At 39.8% G+C, this 19,384-nt stretch overlaps 1 protein-coding gene across 3 annotated transcripts in view; it reads right to left on the reverse strand.

The window, feature by feature from the left end:
- Window positions 1-19,384, reverse strand: part of otofa (otoferlin a) — a 283,609-nt gene that overhangs the window by 43,760 nt on the left and 220,465 nt on the right. For all 3 annotated transcript variants that reach the window (XM_052024320.1, XM_052024318.1, XM_052024321.1), the window contains 7 exons: window positions 17,553-17,742; window positions 16,447-16,571; window positions 13,753-13,887; window positions 5,985-6,146; window positions 4,476-4,595; window positions 3,291-3,452; window positions 1,122-1,284 (listed from right to left, as the gene is read on the reverse strand). In XM_052024320.1, the coding sequence (XP_051880280.1) occupies window positions 1,122-1,284; window positions 3,291-3,452; window positions 4,476-4,595; window positions 5,985-6,146; window positions 13,753-13,887; window positions 16,447-16,571; window positions 17,553-17,742 (1,057 nt within the window). The remainder of the gene's footprint in view (window positions 1-1,121; window positions 1,285-3,290; window positions 3,453-4,475; window positions 4,596-5,984; window positions 6,147-13,752; window positions 13,888-16,446; window positions 16,572-17,552; window positions 17,743-19,384) is intronic.

Here is a 19,384-nt window from a genome sequence, read left to right on the forward strand (position 1 = left end):
ACAGATTCCCCCCTCCCTTCAAGAGCCACAAAGTGAGCTTGCACAGTCTACGCATTCAAAATTTAATTTACAATTGGCTGGAGCATAATTATGCTCTTTTTCCCCTCAGAGAGGTGTTGAATTCAAGTAATGTGAAGTGCCCTTCATTTGGCTTGAAAAAGTCACCAATCCTCTACTTCCAGCATGGAGATATTCTCCAGAAGAGTAATGACTTGAAGAATCATTGCTATAATATTTTCTGTTTCTCTGATCCTTTCCGTGTGAATTCCTGCCTGGTGTACGAGATTGATTAAATTGCCCCTTGATTCTGGTGCTCATGTATAATCTCATTTACAGTATGTTTAAACCAGTGCCAAAAGTACAAAATCAAATCCTTTCCTTGTGTATAACAAAAATCATTAAATTTCTCACAGGTCAATTTCTGTGCATTAAATTTTGGTTGTTAACAGGTGGCTTTATAGATAAAAGAAATACGGTGCATTTCTCTGTGTTGAGAAAATGTAGTAGATTGTTCAGATGAGCACAGTTGTCAAGGCTAAGAGAGGAAATCCTGTTTACAGCTACAGCAAGAACAGATTTTTAAAATTCAGACATAAATCAATATCATAAAGATATGAATCATTCTTCTTTATTATTGCTCTCAAAATCTATACTTTTTATTTGAAATTATAAATAAAACCTAATTACAGTTTGAAAGAAGGCTAATTGAAGACAAAATATATAATAATTAATAAAATCAAACAGATTGTCAAATTCACCAGTATATTTACTTTGTTATTGAAATGGAAAGAAATAAATTTATAGAAGTCCTTATAAATCGATTAAAATAGAGTACAACTGAAACATTTCCTGCTGAAATCTACTGAAGATGAAAAGTCTGGAGGTGGCTTTTGTGGTGCTTCCAAAGAATGACTGGAAAATGTTATAATATTAGATAAAAATGCAAGTCAGAGGTTTCTTGAAGCCTCTCAGTCTAGTTTATCTAGGTCAGAGAGTGATGTGATCTACACATAAGGGATGTGTTTCCAATGAGCAGGCGCAGATCATCTATTAGAAATTGATAGACTTGTTAGGTCCCTTGAATGTACTATCTTTCAACAACTTTGTAAGTATAAACATACCTGCATTTGCCCAGTTCTGAACTGTGCTGTCAGGTGGTCTATAGATAAATTTCCTCAAGGAGCCAACAGCATGTGAGCCAACTAATGTGTATCTGCCAAACGCACGGCAGTCCACCACTCGGATATTAAGGGGAGGGTGAAGTAATTCATTCTCTGGTAGATCCTATAAGCAACGGAACAGATAATTAAGAACAACAGTGCAGCTGCCATACCAGAGAATAAAATGCAGGTATGATATGGTTACACTAATGCAGACATCACAGTTTTCACTGAAAACCCTGCTGTAGTTAATTTAAACTGCAGTTCTCTTTGAGACTGAGGTGGGCTGGGGCATCTGTGCTGGTCTTCTCAAGGATGATGAGACAGTTCAAGAGCACCCAATGGATCAAACACCATCAATGCACAGTATGTTCCCAATAGTACCCCAAAGTCATGCAGGTTGACAGGTTGATTGGCCACGGTAAATTGCTCCTACTATGTAGCTGATGGTGGAATCTGGAGGCGAGTTTATGGGAATGTGGGGAGAATAAAATGGGATTAGTGTAGAATTAACGTAAATTTGTGCTTGATGGTCAGCAGAGACTCAAACCAACGTGGGGCCTGCTTCGGTGATACTTAATGGGAATCTGCCTAAGCAGGTCTCAAACTGTAGAGCTACATTCTGGGAAATGGATGCAGGTGGACGCCCCTTGTAATGAATCACTGTGTCTCAAGCCCCAAATTTCCCTCTCTAAAAAAATGCAACCTTGTTCAAGCCCCCTCAATCTGCCAAATCTCAAACTGAACATTCTAACCTGATTACTTTGCTGATTACCCCATTGAAGTTGATCATGATTTTTCCCACCGACAGTATTCCATCTTAACCCCCAAGACCCAAGAGCACCATGCCCCAACTGATTCTAAGTCTGAAACCTAATGCCAGGTCACACTCACTGCTTTTCCAACTTTCTTCCCTATCTCATCACTGACTCTCCCCCACCCCCACCCCTGACCTCTTCTCCTCATAAACCTCAACTCCCAGCCATCAACCTATGTCTTGTGGCCTCCCTGGTTTTCTGTGCTCACTCCACTATGGAAGAGTAAATGAAAGACCATTAAGCACTAGGTCCGTCCTAATGCACCTGAGGCTTTGGACCTTGTGTGCAGTAGAGTTTTGCAGTGGCAGATCTTTGTCAGAAAACCTGATTCAGCCTGCATTGCAACAAATGTTTAATGTACGTTTGCAGACGCTGATGATTTTTCAGGCCATTAACTTTTTCCAATTACAATGAAAGTTTAAAATTCTGCTAAAATGAAGATCTTTGAATCAATATCTTGTAGCTCAAACGTTCAAGGAAGATTGGTCTCAAAAGCAATTGGCAAAACAATATTCATTCTGACTGCGCGCTTGATGAGTTTGGTGGGTTTCAATTACGGAACTCTGATGGATTTTGTAGCTTGCTCTGCCAACATACTTATTTGCAGTTTGATGTTCTATTACCTTGTTTGAGTTGGCAAATTTTCTGTCAATGAAATTTAGTGAATTTCCGCTACACCTATGAAATCAAGACTGAGTTTTGTGTTACCCTGTGTCATCACCAGAATGCATGAAAAACTGCAAGCAATACACCAGTGATTTTCTGATAGATTGCAAGCCCTGGTGATGCATCAGGGTAACCACGGTACCCTTCAGTTTGCTTTAGTAAATTGGTGAGAAAATTGCAAGAGTTTCTCCTGAAATTGCCCTCAGTTTTGCTGCAATTTTGTCTTCCCTGTAAATTAGCTCCACTGACTGATGCAGAGGAAGTACAGGTGCACCATCTACATGGCAAAGACAGATCTAACAGACTTATTTATCCATCTTTTCAAATTTCTACAGGTAAGTGCAAAATCATGGGAAAAATGAACTTTCATGGCTTATATTGTTGCTTCATTTTAAACCTGTAAATGACCATTGTCTGCAATCAATCTGTATAAGTAAAATAATTTGAGGTTGAAACAGCTCCTTGTTCACTTGCACTAAACCCACAACGTGGGAATGGTGGCATGTTGTAGTCTGTTTCCAAAATTCAGCTCCAATAAAGTGGATGGAACTAAATTTGGAAGATGGTACATAACGTGCAGCTGCCATTACAGCCAATGATACTACACATACTTAAAGCATGCACAACTGCAATAGTCAGTCCTCACCACTTCAAAATACTTGACTAATGTGCTGAAATTTGGATTTTTCTTGTAGTTTTGAATGAGTGCAGACTGCACACCCTTTCCAGCACATTCAATGTCAACTCGTGGTCTGTCAACTTGTGCCAGGTTCACACGCTTGAGATCTCTCAGACCCCAGAAGAGAATCTGCAGGGAATAAAAGAGGAAAATTGCTTCATCTATATGTCCATCAACAAAAGCAATACTTAGAGTTTTGTGAAAACAGTGAAAACTATCCTTGCATATTGGAGATCTCCGTGCAGACTGGTTTAGATTGCGGCTGTGTTCAATGCATTTGACCAATTAGACTTCAGGCTTCTATTGTAGCTATTTTATTTATTCAGGGAGGTCAAATGTGCATTTCATCACCTGGAACCAATAATTATTGAAGAGCAAAGATAAAGCAGGAAATAAGAGCAGAAAATGCTCCAGGTACTCAACAAGTTAGGCAGCACCTGTGGAGGGAGGAACAGAATTAATGTTTCAGATTGATGTTAAAGTAGGCCCTTTTTTCCTTACATACTGTAATTTGATGCTCATACATTTCTCCCCAAGGAGACCAGAGAGATGATGTTCTGCTTTTGTGAAAGATGTCTGATTCATTTCCAGCTTTCTCTTCCTTCCACTGGAGAATTGCTTGAGTCTTTTTCCTGGAATAGTCCACTTGAGTTTGAAAATAGAACTGTCGGAACAAGCTTGCCTTCTACCTTTGTGTGCAATAGCACACTATATTCCTCCCAGTAGCATCAGGAGGATGGCTTGGTTTGTGCTAATACACACATAACATTGTCCACTTCTCTGTCCCATCTCACCAGCCCCTGCTAAATCATACAAATGTCATTCCCCTCATCTCTGATTTCATGCTGAAAATTGCTAGTTTATTAGATCTGGGAAGCAAAATTAGATTAGGTTGTTCATTCTTGACCAGCATGGACACAATGGGCTGAATGGCTTCCTTCTGCTCTGTACATTTCTGTGTTTCTATGAAAATCCTAACTGGAAGGCTAACATGTTTCACTAACATCTGGTATTTGCATCCTGTCTATCCTACAACGTGGTTGACCTTTCATGGTCTCAGGACAAAAGGGCTGGAACTTAAATGCTCATCAGACTGTGACATGATTGTTCATTTAATGGTATGACAATGACAAACTTCTAAGGGTTACCTACCTCAATCCTGTACTTGCTTAACACTGGGCGGATCCCCTTTGGAACAGGGAGAATCGGACCACGGTCAGAATCTGTTGGACCGTCAATTGGTGGCAGGTTGTGTTTTCCAGAAGCAGGAATCTGGATTAAAGGAATAAAGCTGTATGTAAGTAATCAGCAAAAATGAAGATCTAAGAATACAGTCCGTGCTAAACAAAGAAAAACTGCTGCATCAAACTTCAGACTGGCAAAATCACTGAATGACATATATAGTCTTCTGAATGGAAGGTGTTTTATTTGGCAATTTTAAATTACATGAATGTTTCAGATTGCATCTCCTGCATTCCTGTCCTTCATTCAAAACCACCGATTAAATAAATTAATATTTGCAATATTATTAAAATCCCCTTCCTGTTTCAATAAAATGGAGCTTCTCAGGGTGCAGGATAACATGTTCCACAGAATACACAATGCCAAGGCAATGCCTTTCAAATAGGGAGGTTGACAAATGAATGGTAGCTTCACATTCTCATGATTCTAATTTCAGTATCAATCTCTGGGAGGATTGCCTCATGCAAGAACTGGTGTGCCATCAGGCTTTGCCTACTCTATTGCTAAAGTTATTCAAATTTGGTAGTCTATTCTTCAACCATTGTCTATTTTAGTTCTTTCTACTGCTTCCATCCCTGTTTTTATGACAGTTCAGATGAGAAATGATGTCATTGGCCAGTATGACCCGTCCTTTACTTCTGCAGGGAGACTGCAGGTTAAAAATAGTATGGTTTATCCTTAACAGCGCTTCAGTAATGGAACTAATCCTAGCTCCTACAAGAACCATCCAACCTCACACATCAGTTCACAGAGGCACGCAATATCATGAAAACTTTTGAGTAGGTAAATTAAGTGAAAGTGTTTCTACTACTGGGAGCGTTGGTAACTAGAAACAATAGCCTTATGGAAATCAGCAAAGGAATCAGCTGGCAGGGATCACAGTGTATCTTCCTTTTATGCACTTCCCACTGTGGGAAGGGAAATCTATTATGCAAATTCAGTCATGTCTGAAGCTGTGATCATTGATATACCTGTGCATCAAACACATAGTTCGGCTTTAGTGGGTTAGTGCAATTGCTGGGCCTTTATGTTTTCCCAGAACGTGGCACGAATCTTAAATTTGACAATGAAATGGAGAGCTGCAACATCTGGAAGCTTTACTCTCAAGTGCTCAGCCGACAGAGGCTGCCAGCAATGTAACTGGTTTTATCCTCAGGGCTGGCAGAACAAAATAGCTTTGGTTTTGACTCATTAGAGCAAGATATCATCTTGGAGACAGTTATGATGATGCATTGACAAAGAACTGGTTGAAATCTATCGCTTAAGCTATTGTTTCCTCCTGCACCATAGCCTATCACAGAAATATTAAATCAGAGAGGAAAATTACAAAGAAGTTTAAGTGTAAAAACTCTGCCCTACAGACAACTAACTGCAGCAAACCTAAGTATGACAGAGCTCCACTGCAACATTGCACGTTACCTGCAGGAGCTCAAAAGCAGCTAGCAAGTCTCCAGCTGTTGAATTTCCCCGATAGATCTGATAATACTCCAACTGAGGAGGGAATCGAGGAGGGCCGTATTCCTCTTCTGCCATTTTCACCACGGGCTTTGAAAACGTTCGACCAATGTACTCTGCTTTTCCCTGCAAGCACAGATTTGTCAAGAATGACCTAACTTTAGATAAAGGAAAGAGAGAAGTACACATATGGATGCACAAGGTTTCGCAGAAGTTCTTAGTTCTTGAATTGTCCGCACTCAGCTTCAGTCTATGTGGATTGATAGATCTTGTTCAAGAGAGGGCTGAATGCCCTACAACATGGTCCACAGGGGTTAACAGGAACTTGGATGCTAGAGTTTGCTTTCAGAGCCAATTAGATTACTGTTTCTGATTTTTACAATTGTTCTGGGAATCCTTGTCTGTAACATTTGTTATATTACAGAAATATTTCTATTGTCTATTTCTTCTACCACTCTACAATATGACTACTGTAAACATCAAATACTAATTTTAAAATTGTTCTTACCGGATCTATGTCAAACTTTGAAGGCTGTTTTGTTTGGCATTTCATTGTGTTCATAAGAGGGAAAAGTTAGTGGCAGGGTTAACCAAAGTCATAATGTTCTGTAAAATGATCCGTATCTACAGCTTGTCTAAAGTCCTTTAAGACTCAGAAATTCAAACACTCCGAATTTTCTCAAAAAGAATTATTCCATTGGTTTACTTTTACTGAATTACCATAACAATTCATTATTTGGTTCCTTGCATCATTGGTCTAAGTTTTATTTATATTAGTCTTCTGCAAAGTGCCTCAAAGTAACAAACAAACCTTGACATTTTAAAATTCATTCACAGGATATTGATGTCAGTGGCAAGGTCAACATTTGTTGCCAATCCCTCAATGGTCAGCTGCCTTCTTGGACTACTGCAGTTCACGTGGTGAAGATGCACACGAGTAGTCCCAGGAACTTGACCAATAGGATAATTAAGAACTGGCAATGAAGGAAAAGCGTTTTGTTTTCTAAACCAAGAATGCCTAGGAAGGAAATCTGGAGGTGGTGGAAATCCCATCTGCTCGTTGCCTTTACCCTTTGAGGTGGTTGAGGTCACCGCGTTAGGGAAGTGTTGTAAAAGAAGCCCGGGCAAGATGTTGCATGAGTAAGTGAATGTGTAGGTGATCAATGGTGCTTACCAACAAATGCATTGATTGAGGGAGGAGTAAGGTGGGCCACAAAATAAAAGATCGTGATAGACGATAGTTCTGCTGCTACTGATAGTTCATAGCATTTAATGGATTCCTAGAATCAGCTGACAGATCTGTCCAGCACAGCAGAGATACTGATAGAGGGTTTCCTTATTATGAAGATGGGGTGTCATCTTCACAATGACTGTGCAATGTTTTTTTCCTGCCAGTCCTGTCATGGAGAAATGGATCTGGAACAGGTAGATTGGTTCCTTCTGTTGTTTCTATCTCCATGTGCTGCAGGTCCATTCTAGTGGTCGCGTCCTTCAAGACTGAGCTGGCCAGGTTGAATATCCCACTGTTTTCTCTCACCACTTCTTCCAAATGATGTTCAAAATGGAGTAGTGCTGATTCATTAGTGGGCTGCAGGTCATAACTGGAACCACCTTTGAGTTGATAACATAGAACCTCCTGAGCTTGCGAGTGAATCTTGACAAGTTCCATGACTGTGTACTACTATGGTTCCTCTCTGTCACTGTTTGACAGGATGTGCACAGGGTTGGTGATGGTGATAATAATAAAGGATGAAAGGTCATGGATTTGAAACACAAGCTCTTGTTTCTCTTTCTGGAGATGTTGGCTGATGTGCTGAGTACTTCCAGCATTCTCTATTTTTAGTTCAGAATTACAGCATCTTCAGTACTCTGCTTTTGTCAGGTACTAACCGAGTATGGGACATCTTGGAATCTGACGCCATGTTGGAGCAGAGTAATTGCCTGCCTTGTCAAAACTCAACCATATTACTACTGGTCTGAAGTCACATACAATGGCAGGTTTCAATCTCTAAAGGACACAAGTAAACTAGACAGATATATTTATGACTATCAAGTAGTTTCATTATATGAGCATTTTATTTCAGATTTATTTTATTAACTGATTTTAAGTTCTACAGTTGCCAATATGTGCCTGGCTTCTTAGTTGGGTTGTTGGTCCAGTAACATAACTGCAATGTCACTGTGCTACAACAGGTTAGATGAACATTGGGCACTTCATCTCTTTTGTTTGGTAAAGGTTAAATAATTATTTACAATACAAATTGACTGGAGAGATCATGTAGCTAATATGGAGTTTTCAAATAACACTGGGAATCTTCAAAAGAAGATGAATTTTCATGGTATGAACAAATGCTCTAGACTAGTAAAGATTTTGTGAGAACAGTCATTTTAAACATTTGTAACTTCATCAATGGAATACTCTTTTTGAGAGATTCAAGTCTACACTGACGACATGCAGAACAGAAAATATTGTCGCAGAGGTAAACTAACAGTTGACAAATTAAAGTTAGGATTGCTACAGAAAATGTTATGTAACTTAAGAAATGTTGATCAGTCTCTAATGTGATACTCCTCAAAAGAAAAAGAAACAACTTGCTTTGTTTTCCTCCCTTTATTCCCCATTTTACCCTTGGTTTTCCTCCCATGCATCTGTTGACTCTGCACAGTCTGGTGACTGATCCAATCACCTATTCTTAGATAACTAAACGATCATGAGCAACGTGAAGGGAGCATCATATGCCTCCACATGAAAATAAAACCTCACCATGGATTGCTCAGCATGGATAAAAATAGTGAAACTACATGGTAGGAAGCTTGCAGCGTTACAGCCAAAGGCTTTTGTGATATTTCTATCTACCATTTTGGATATTCGCAATTGATCTCATCAGTTGGGTGATGCTGGCAAGGCTATATTTATACACACCTTAGTTGCCCACATGCCTGTCCTTTACTCTGCTACATTCCTTGTGGTGATTTGTATTGCCAAAGTAATGTTATGTCTGGAATTCCAGGGTAAAGATCCAGTTACAATGACAAAGCATGTCACTCCTGGAGGAAACCTTGAGGCAGGGGTCAGTAATTAGTTAGAAGGGAGATGACAGAATTAGGATTTGTTTTTTGATTGGCAGGATGTGGCAAGTGGTGTTCCATCAAGATCTGTTCTGAGACCTCAATGTAAGTTGTAAACACTATTGACTGGGAGGAAGGAATAGAAGATTGCACCAGATGTATGGCAGCTAAATTTGTTGATGGTACAAAGATAGATTGGAACAGTAGTTGTGAATTGAACACAAGCAATCTCGCAAATACAGAGATAGAGACAGATTTAATGGGTGGTCAAAGGTGTGTCAAAAGGGAACATTATGTGTGAAAAGGTGAAACTGTCCACTTTGGTAGGAAAAATGACAGATAAGCACGTTTCCCAAATGGTGAGCAATTGCAGAGGTCTGACGTTCAGAATGATATAGATGTCCTGGTGCATGATTTGCAAAAGACTAAGATGAAGATACAGTGAACAATGTTTTGTTTATTGCTGGGGCAGTAGAATATACAAAAGCAGGGAGGTTATGCTTAAGATATATAAGGCACTGTAGGACCACATCAGGAGTACAATATACAGTACTGATTTCCTTATTTAAGCAAGGATGCAAATGTGTTCCAAGCAGTTTGGAGATGATTTATTAAACATTCCTGGAATGGGCAGGTTGTCTGAGGTAAGGTAGGATAGACGAGGTTGTATTTGCTGGTGGTTAGCAGAGGCAACTTAATGAGACCCCAAGGGTCCTTGATAGGGTGGACTGGATAGGGTGTTTCCTCTTGTGCGTGAATCTAAAATGAGAGGACACTGTTCAAAAATAAGGGGCTGCCCATTTAAGGCAGAGATGAAGTGACAATTTTTCTCTCAGTGGGTTGAGAGTCTTTGGAACGCCTCTTCTCAAATGTGAAGGAACCTGAATCATTGAATATTTGATAATGCAGAGGTAGAAAGATTCTTGAAAAGCAAGGGGGTAAAAGGATCAAAGGGCCAAATGGTGTTCTTCTGCTGCTAATTTGTATGATTGTACAGTTGGTTTCCAGTGGACACAATGTTAGGAAGCACAGTGATTTGCGTGGATAAGTTCCAAAGGAAAATAGATTGAGCAAGTAGACAAAGGTACAGCAGATGGACTTCATTCATCCACTGTAGATATCACAATAATGAACTTCTCTAATGGAAAGAAACCAGGAATTCTGGAAGACCAAAGGCATTTAGATATCATGTACACAAACCACTAAAGCTAGCAGTCAAGTAAAATAAATAATCATAATGGAATATTGGTCTTTTTCTTAAGGGAGTTAGAACTCAATGTAGGATGTGATGTCTCAGTTGCATAGAAATTTGTTCATTTCCCATTCAGAATATATGTATTTTTGTGGACACCAAATCTCAGGTTAAATACATTGGCCTTGGAAGGAAAGAGCACAAATATTTACTAGAAGCATGTTTAAAAAGTTATGATAAGAGGATAGAATGCATAAATATGGCTAGTATTCCCTTCAGTTCAGAAGGTTGATGCATGATCTGAATGAGGTGGTTCAAATGATAAAAGGATTCAATAGTATTCATGTAGAAAAAGATATTCCGTTTGGTGGGGGAATTCAGAACAGGAGGACTTGATCCTGAAGTTGGAGCTGGGCCATTTGGAAGAAAAATTGGGAAGCACCTTGCGTTTTGCACATAGAACAGTTATAGTGTTCTGCTCGTTTAGCATGGGTCTACTTACATCTATTGTATACTGTATGTTGTTTGCCATGTAGATAGCTTTATTAGGCAGTTTCACTGGATTGATACCCCCATACTAAAAACATCACATGCTGCTCTCAGCAGCCATATCTATGTCAGGCTTGGTGGTGATGGTACAACAAGGAATGTATAGATTGTGGTGTAAACAATTAACCCACAAAATAATCGAGGCTAGTTATATCACTCATAAGTGCCAAATGTTTGGCTGCTAGATCTGCCTCCTGTTCCACTAAGCACAGCAGCAGTTATGTAAAATCAATCAAAAATATAATGTATTGGTGATTTAAATATTGAATGAAATTGAATTTGAAAATTAAATGAAAATAAAGCAGAACGTGCTTGACAGGAATATCACGTTAAAGAAGCATGTGACACTCTTAATATTTCTTTAGCACTAGTATACATGTTTTGACTGCACAAGACATAGCTATAGACTTAAAGGTGCAACACTGTTTTCACATGAATTATAATCAGAAAATAACAGATAGAAATTTTGGTTGTTGCATCTTTTTACAGTGAGTTACCCAACCTAATGGAAATCTTTTCTAATGCTATTCAAACTACAGCAAACCTGAACAATGCAAACTCTACTTAGCCCATGGTGCACAAGGCATCCAGCAATAGAGTGAATAAGAGAAAAAAAAGCAAAAACATACAGTATTATTAATATCAGTACATGGAAATCAAACCTTACAAGGGACTTCTCAGGAAGATAGCAAATGTTGAACCAAAGTGATGATATGGTATATCATTCTCATCTCAACATGCACTCTGGCTTCAGTTTCACAATCCAAGGTCATCTGTCCTATATATTATTTAACATAGTTAAGTTGTTTTATTTTCATGGTGGAATGTACTATATAGTCCCTCTGTTTTATTCCATTGGTCCGCGTTGAGGATTGTTAGACGTAGGTCATCATTCAGGAATTATGTAGATAGCAGGCATTAATAGAAATGAGAACCTTTGAAAAAAAACTGTACAAATCTAAACTATAAGCAGCAATCAATTTTGAAATTAAATGGATAGCTTTGTAAACAAACAGTGCTCTCTACAGAGCCCAGGCTACTGGCCCATGGCAAATCTGGTTTGCAAACTGACATTACCCTGAGATGTTCTCATATGCATCAGCCAAATGTAAGACAATGGGGGTATGTGAATTGGCCTACATCAAAACCAGGCACCTTCAGCTAAGTTATTTTGCATCATAGTGACTGACATCAAAGAAGGCTCCAGACCAGACTTACTTTGTCACTTAGCACATCAAACATGGTCATAGGCATATTTGTTCTATCAATAATTGGGATGTCTGTGTACCCAGAGAGTCAGCCCTCACAACACTAATTTTAGGTGTTTGGGTCCTCTGAAGCTTCTAGACCATCCATGTGAATTTCTTTGTCCCAGGAAAGGTGTTTTGAACATTCAGAGGTGTTTTGTCACTTAAAGTGTGGTCCCATTGGAAATAAGTACTTCGATGGAACCATTTATCGGACACAAAATATTGAAGTAAACGATGTCATTGTAGCTATTGAAATTGTATTGAATTACCTGCTGTTTATCTTTGTTCTTAAGAGTATAAAAACAAAATGTACTTTGAGTTTGAAGAGACTCAACTGAGAGTGTCTCCAAGAGAACGCCTGCTTGTTGTGGTGAATAAAGACCTTTCACATTTACCAGCTTCAGTCTCCATGTGGCTTAGTCACAGTCACAACGGTCAGTAGACTGTAGCAGGATAGTTCTGACATCATTTTGGTCGGTTGGTGTACTGTTCTTAAATGGACTACATTATTGTATCCCTTGTACAGATCCCCATGGACCTAAGCTGATAGCAGGCACCAAAATCTAACCAAGTTCAAAGAATGGTTTATAGAATAGTGGATGTATATGAGCGTAAATGCAATATTGGAATGGAAACATAAATGTGTTTATGTTTTGAAGGAAAGACCACAAATAATGTTGGGGAAGGAAAAAAACCATAGCCATAGTGTCCAATCAATGTTAGAATGCAAGGAATATCATGGATATGAAAGGGACATTTATCTGCCTCAAAATAATGCCCTGGGTTTATTAAGGTTGCCTCTGAGAAGAGGTCTGCTTGAATAGGCTGTTCTGCAAGAGGCATAGAAGGAACATGACGTGAAAATCTTTGGGAAGGGCATCAATGAGCAAGAGCAAACGGTTATTCATTTTGCACCATGCTCAACTTTCTTTCATTAATTCACATTGAAAATAAGTGAACCTACTGCTGAAACAAATTTCACTTTGCTAATACTATACTGACATTACTTTAAAAAAAAATGGCTGAATGCCTAATTAGGAATAGGATTACGAGCTATAAAGATAAAGAGCACAGAACGATGACTGAGTTCTTTTGTCATTCCTGGTTTCTGAAATCATTGAAGTATTATATTAAGGAGGCCTCACACAAGATGCCGGAGGAACTCAGTGGGTCAGACAGCATCTAAGGAGGGAAATGGATAGTCGAAGTTTCGAGTCTCAACCCAAAATGTTGACTGTCCACTCCCCTCCATAGATGCTACCTGACCCACTGAGTTCCTCCAGCATTTTGTGCGTTTCTCTAGATTTCCAGCACCTGCAGTCTTTGTGTCTTCATAGTAAGGAGGCTAACTGATTAAAGGATGAATAATGCATGAAATAAGATTGGGTACACTTCAGTGGCCATAGGTGGAATTTGAGACAGATCAAATAACATAATGTCAGTGAAGTAAAGACTTCATTGGTTGAAAGACATTTTCCTGTTCATGCGGTAAATTCCTGGGAACCTTTGGGAATTTTGTATATGCTAATTTTTAAATGCATGTACTGAATTACACTTTCATTTAATTGAGAGATCTTATGACCTATTTTCACAATGGTTTACAATATTAAAACTTCTTATGGAATTAGAATGTCCAGCTCTTTGTTTAACAAAATGTATTTGGACTCCTTACCACAGTATCTTGGTCATAAATTTCAATGACCACAATGGGAGGGTCATCTCTTAGTTCCTGTGCTTCACCATACAACTCAATGTTGTCAAACACCAGCAACTGGTCCCAGGTAGGGCAAAGTGTCTCCTGTAAAACCTGTGGAAGACAAAATGATAAAGATAAAATTGGAAACCTGACAATACCGAAGTTATATATTTATGATTTCATTCTTGCAACCATTTCTGTACTTTTCACCTCTCCATCATCCCCTTAGCTAAAGTTAATGCGAGATATGATCCCATGTATTTTGCCCTTAGAGGAACCTAAGAAAACACATGTAGTAAAGTGTGACAGCACTGTCTATAAAAAGAAAATTTAATCAGTGAGATTTAATTCAGAGGCAGAACATCTTATCGTCAAAATTACAGTATAATTTGCTGAGCATTGCATTGGACAGGACTTTTCACCCTTAATTTATCATGAGCTAAAAATGGTATTAAAGAACATAAGAAAATAGGAGCAGGAGTAGGCCACTTGGCCCCTCAAGCCTACCCTGCCATTCAATGTGATTATGGCCAATCTGCCACAGGTGTCATCTCCTCTTCCGTGCCAGTTCTCCATAGCCCTCAATTCTATAAAATAAATATCTACTTCCTCTTTAAATACTCCAAATGATACAGCCTCTACAAAGCTCTGGGGTAGAGAACCCCAGAGATTCACTGCCCTGTGAGAAGTTACCCTATGCACCTCTTGTTTTAAATGACAGCCCACTAATCTTATAACTATTTCTCCTTGTTCAAGATTTTCCCACTGGTGCAAACATCTTGACATCTACCATGTCATGCCCCTTAAGGATCTTAAATGTTTCAATAAGGTCATCCCTCATTCTTCTAAACTTCAAAGATTATAGACCTAAGGTAAAATCAGAGATGTGTCAAGTTTTTGCTAAGTAAATAGGATTTTTCTTTCTTTACCATAAGTCATTTGAGAAGGTAGGCTGATGTTTCCATGGCTCTACTGTTGCTTATCTTGAACTGATGTAGGATGTTTATTTACTCATTTAGAGCACATTTCACTTACCTAAACCCAGAGATTTCAGGTGCATATAGTACAAAACACTTATGTCAATGTGTTCATTACAAGTCATGTCATTCAAATTACTAAACAATAGATAACTTCAGTCATCATTTGTAATACGTCCCTTGAGTAAACAGTTCATATTTTTCACACAGGTTCCAGCCACTCAGTATGCAATGGTGGGAAGGTCTTAAATTGCACACTTTGCAGTGTCTTCAGCACATCCCTGAGGACATGGTTCTGGATCTTGAAGTGTGCAAGTTTGCAGCACTTGATCATGGACAACATTGAGCTCTGGAAGAAAAGTGAGATTTGGGCAGACAAGAGGATGTCTTTCACTGCATTGATAGTTCTCCAGCAGCAGTTGATATTTGAAGTGTGTGTCCCCAGCAGCAGACTGCACAGTATAAATTGCTGTGGCATTCAGCTGTTAGGGCCAAATCTCGATAATCTCACCAACCCGCTCACTGTTTATATCTTCCCAGAGCTTCGTGGCAAAGCACATTCAGAAGGAGACAGGCAATGGTCGCACTTCCAGTGCAGCTGTCACAAAGGCTGATATTCCGGCCATACATGAACAATCTTAAATGGATGGCCTTGTCATTGACAGCTGAAGGTCTTTGTGCTTGTTTGACCACTCTGGTGAAGAGGCATTCTGCCAAACAACTTTGACAATCATCTTGGGAAACCACCACACTGGATCCACTGTGTTTTTCCCTGCACAGCTATGATGACACTTCACATAAACCACTGCTTGACTGATGTCATCAGAAGCATTATTTTGGGTAAAGTGTTCTAAGAGGGACAAGTGGTGCAGCATGGTCTAACTGAACGGAAGGTTCCAAGGCAACACTGGGGACAATGTGTACTTGATAGCTGGCAAGGACACGTGAGATGAAGGGCCCATTTCCATGCTATATAACTCTATGACCTTGGCATGTAGTGACACTTGGTGTTTATATACTCAGGTTCTACATGCAGCTCGATGAAGCCACACACAAAGATAACCATCAAAATGAGAGTCGCATTGGGTACGTTTGCCTCTTTTTCTGGAGGTTTGTACATTAAGGTTCTACAAGTTGCATCCAGTTTTAAGCTCCAGATTAAATGGAGATGGTCCTGGGTGATCGGTACAACATGATTGTGGGGTTCGGTCCTTAACTGCATCAAGTACAGCAACACTGGGAATTTAATCATCTAAAACCAAGCAGCTCCATCTTGATGCATTCTAGTTTGTGTTAACTAGACTGCATTATTTCCATGTGCCTTCTGTGTGGTGGTAAAGCCAACACAGGGCAACCTGTGAACCCAATAATCATTGTCATGCACTCAAGTCAGATGCCAGATGAGGAGCTTTGGCAAAGAGAAATGTTTGCTGACACCCTCCAAGGCGCAGAGTGGTAAATTGGTGAAGTCTTTCTTTGCCTTTAACTGATTGCTCTCTCTGTTCTGCACCACCACCTGGCAGCTTTTTCTGGATCCTCCCTGTGCAGGAATAGTCTGCTTATACTTGTCGCCTTTCCCCTGTGAAAGGTTAGTACTTGTGAAAGACTTATAGGGCTGCAGATAACTGGCAAGTTTTTATGTTGGAGAATTTCTTTCATAAATGCAAGTCCCTTTCAATTACATGGTAATTACCTCAGTGCATTGGCTCTGGGTGGAGAAGAAGACTCGTGCGAATGGGTCAGAGAGACCACTGCTGTCTGCGGCACACAGGCTGCGGGCTTGGTACATGTGAACTCTTAGCTGGAAAAGCTGCTTTTCTGGTTTTGCAAAACAAAAACAAAATTATGCCAAATTACACAATGAACTTATGCAAGCAAATTAAATTCCAATTTCACTGAATAATCTGGCAGACATAATGGCCGACAGTTTGTTTTGATATAATTTTTAGGTTCCCTCTGTTCAAGAATTTGATGCCTTGATTGAAGCAATGATATTTTCATCAACTTGTCTGAAGTTGAGCACAAAGCACTTTTGGACTGTATAACTTTTGGCAGACTTTCACTTCCTTTCCTCCAAGGCCATTGGAAGGAATCCTGTTTACCAGTAGGTAACGTCTCTGCAGGGAATCACTGGCCTCTCGATGTTCAACATGTCTCAGATCTCTATTCAAGTGTATGGACGTGTGCAAGTCTGGGACAGGTTGGAGGTTAAGCCCAGTCTGCCTGTGGTCTCCACATTGAACCTAATGGTGGAGCACGTGTGTGTTGAGAAGAGGGGGTGGATACACAGTGAATCCAAGACTCAGCTTGATGCCATTGAAGACTGTTGTCCCATTTATAAGAATGGGTCACCCTCCCTGTGGAGGAAGTTCAGTGCCTGAATAATTTCATGTTTTTAACGATTGTTTAATTCATTTTTAACTGTTTAATTTTGTGTTGCTTAAATCTACTGAGACTACCAGAGACATTTAAGGTCAAAAAGCCTTTGATATGCAAAGAGCTATCGAAGGCTTTCTGGGGCGAGGCCTCAGCAGTATGCTGGCTGGAGTTTGGTTGCTCTTCAGGCCCCGCTACCTGTCTCCAGGATGAGGAGGCTGATGATTATAACTATATGTCCTTACCATGTTAAAAGAGTCTTGGGGACAGTAAGTCAGGGAGGTGAGTTGAATAAAACATGGTTTGGCTCATGAATTCTGTAGATGCTGCCTGACCAGCTGAATATTTCCTTTTTATTCAGTGTATGCATTAAGACCTAGATTCTAAACAGTTTAATCGTTTATTTTCAAAACTGGTACTTACTGGTATAGGTCAGACTTATAGGAGGGATTGACTGCATTCCTGGACCCTTTACTGCTTTGTTCTCTTCATATCCATTGGGAAGGCCACTGAGGAAATCCTTCCGCTGCTTATTCAACCCCAGCCAAAAGTAAACCTCTATTTTGGACTGGACTGTCCAACCTGCAGTGCCAAAGCCTCTCTTTCCAGGTAGCTGTGGAGAAGATAAATGTAAGTAAGTCTCTTTGATTGATTTAAATAAATACACAGCAGTGCACCAATTGGCCAATGTACAGTAAAGATTGCCCCCGGTTTTGGTTGGAAGTAGAATGGATAGAAATATGGGAAGATTAGGTTACAAAGAAAATTAGTGGGGATGGGATTGCTCTGTGAGCTGGCACATTCAATGGGCTGAATAGCCTCCTTAGTCCTAAGGAAATATAGAAACATAGAATATAGAAAACAATTGCTGATCACAGATTTTGCACAATGGAAACTCTAGTGAGGAATGTGCTTCATAAAACAAAGATGCCCAAAGACTTCCTCTGCGAATATTAATCAGCATTGTCAGACATTTTTTCATCCTAGTTGACCACTATCATTTACAAAGGGTACATCGCCACATGCCAGAAGTACAATAATTGGGACGAGTAAATGGGACTAGCTTAGATGGGCATCTTGGTCAGCATGGACCAATTGGACCGAAGGACCTAGTTTCGTTCTGTATGACTCTATGATTCTATTTGCCTAATGATCAGGATACCAAAGAATCCTGAATGGTGAATGCAGAACAGGAAGCTGGAGATCCAAATTCCAGCCTGACAACTCTTTCCACGAGTTATCTTCACACTGCTTATAAATGCTCCTGTGCAAAATGAAAGGAAACAAAACGTGATCACTCAAAGGCTGACTGGCACTGGTAACAACAGCATGCTTTAACAGTAAGTGGGTTTCAGGAGGAATTATACACCAAAAGAAGTTGACAGTCTGGAGAAGGCTTTACAATGCACAATGTCGAGTGCAGCTCATTTATCAACTTAGTCCCCGCTCCCTGCCACTTCCTCTAACAGTTTCTTTCAAAAATATTTAACCACTTTAACGTGGGGATAATGTACTTCAAGCAGAGAACAATAAGAAGCACACGTTTCTCCTAAATCTTCTCCTACAGCACATTAAGGTGGATAAATCCCCAGGGCCTGACAAAGTACATCCTCAGACTTTGTAGGAGGCTAGAGAAGAGATTGCAGAGGCCCTTGCAGAGATATTTGCTTTATTGTTAGCCACTGGTGAAGTTCCCAAGGACTGGAAGGTGGCTAACGTCATTCTGTTGTTTAAGAAGGGTAACAAGGACAAGCTAGTGAACTACAGGCCAGTCTGCCTGACATCAGTGGTGGGGAAGTTACTAGAGGGAATTCTGAGGGACAGGATCTACCAGCATTTGGATAGACAGTGTGATTAGGAGGAGTCAGCATGGCTTTGTGCATGGAAAGTCGTGTTTGATGAATTTTTTTTTGAGAGTTTTTAATTGAAGAGGTAACCAAAAAAAGTAGATAAGGGTAGGGTAGTGGATGTTGTCTATTCGGACTTTAGCAAGGCCTTTGACAAGGTCCCACATGGCAGGCTGGTCTGAAAAGTTAGGTCCCGTGGAATCCAAGGAGAACTAGTTGGGTGGATTCAAAATTGGTTCGGAGGTAGGAAGCAGAGGGTGGTGGTTGAAGGTTGTTTCTCGGAATGGAGACCAGTGATGAGTGGTGTGCTGCAGGAGTCAGTGTTGGGACCCTTGTTATTCGTTATTTATATAAATGATTTGAATGTGAATACACAAGGCTTGATCAGCAAGTTTGCAGATGACATGA

This window comes from Pristis pectinata, chromosome 10 (assembly GCF_009764475.1).
Source record: "Pristis pectinata isolate sPriPec2 chromosome 10, sPriPec2.1.pri, whole genome shotgun sequence".
NCBI classification, from domain to species: domain Eukaryota; kingdom Metazoa; phylum Chordata; class Chondrichthyes; order Rhinopristiformes; family Pristidae; genus Pristis; species Pristis pectinata.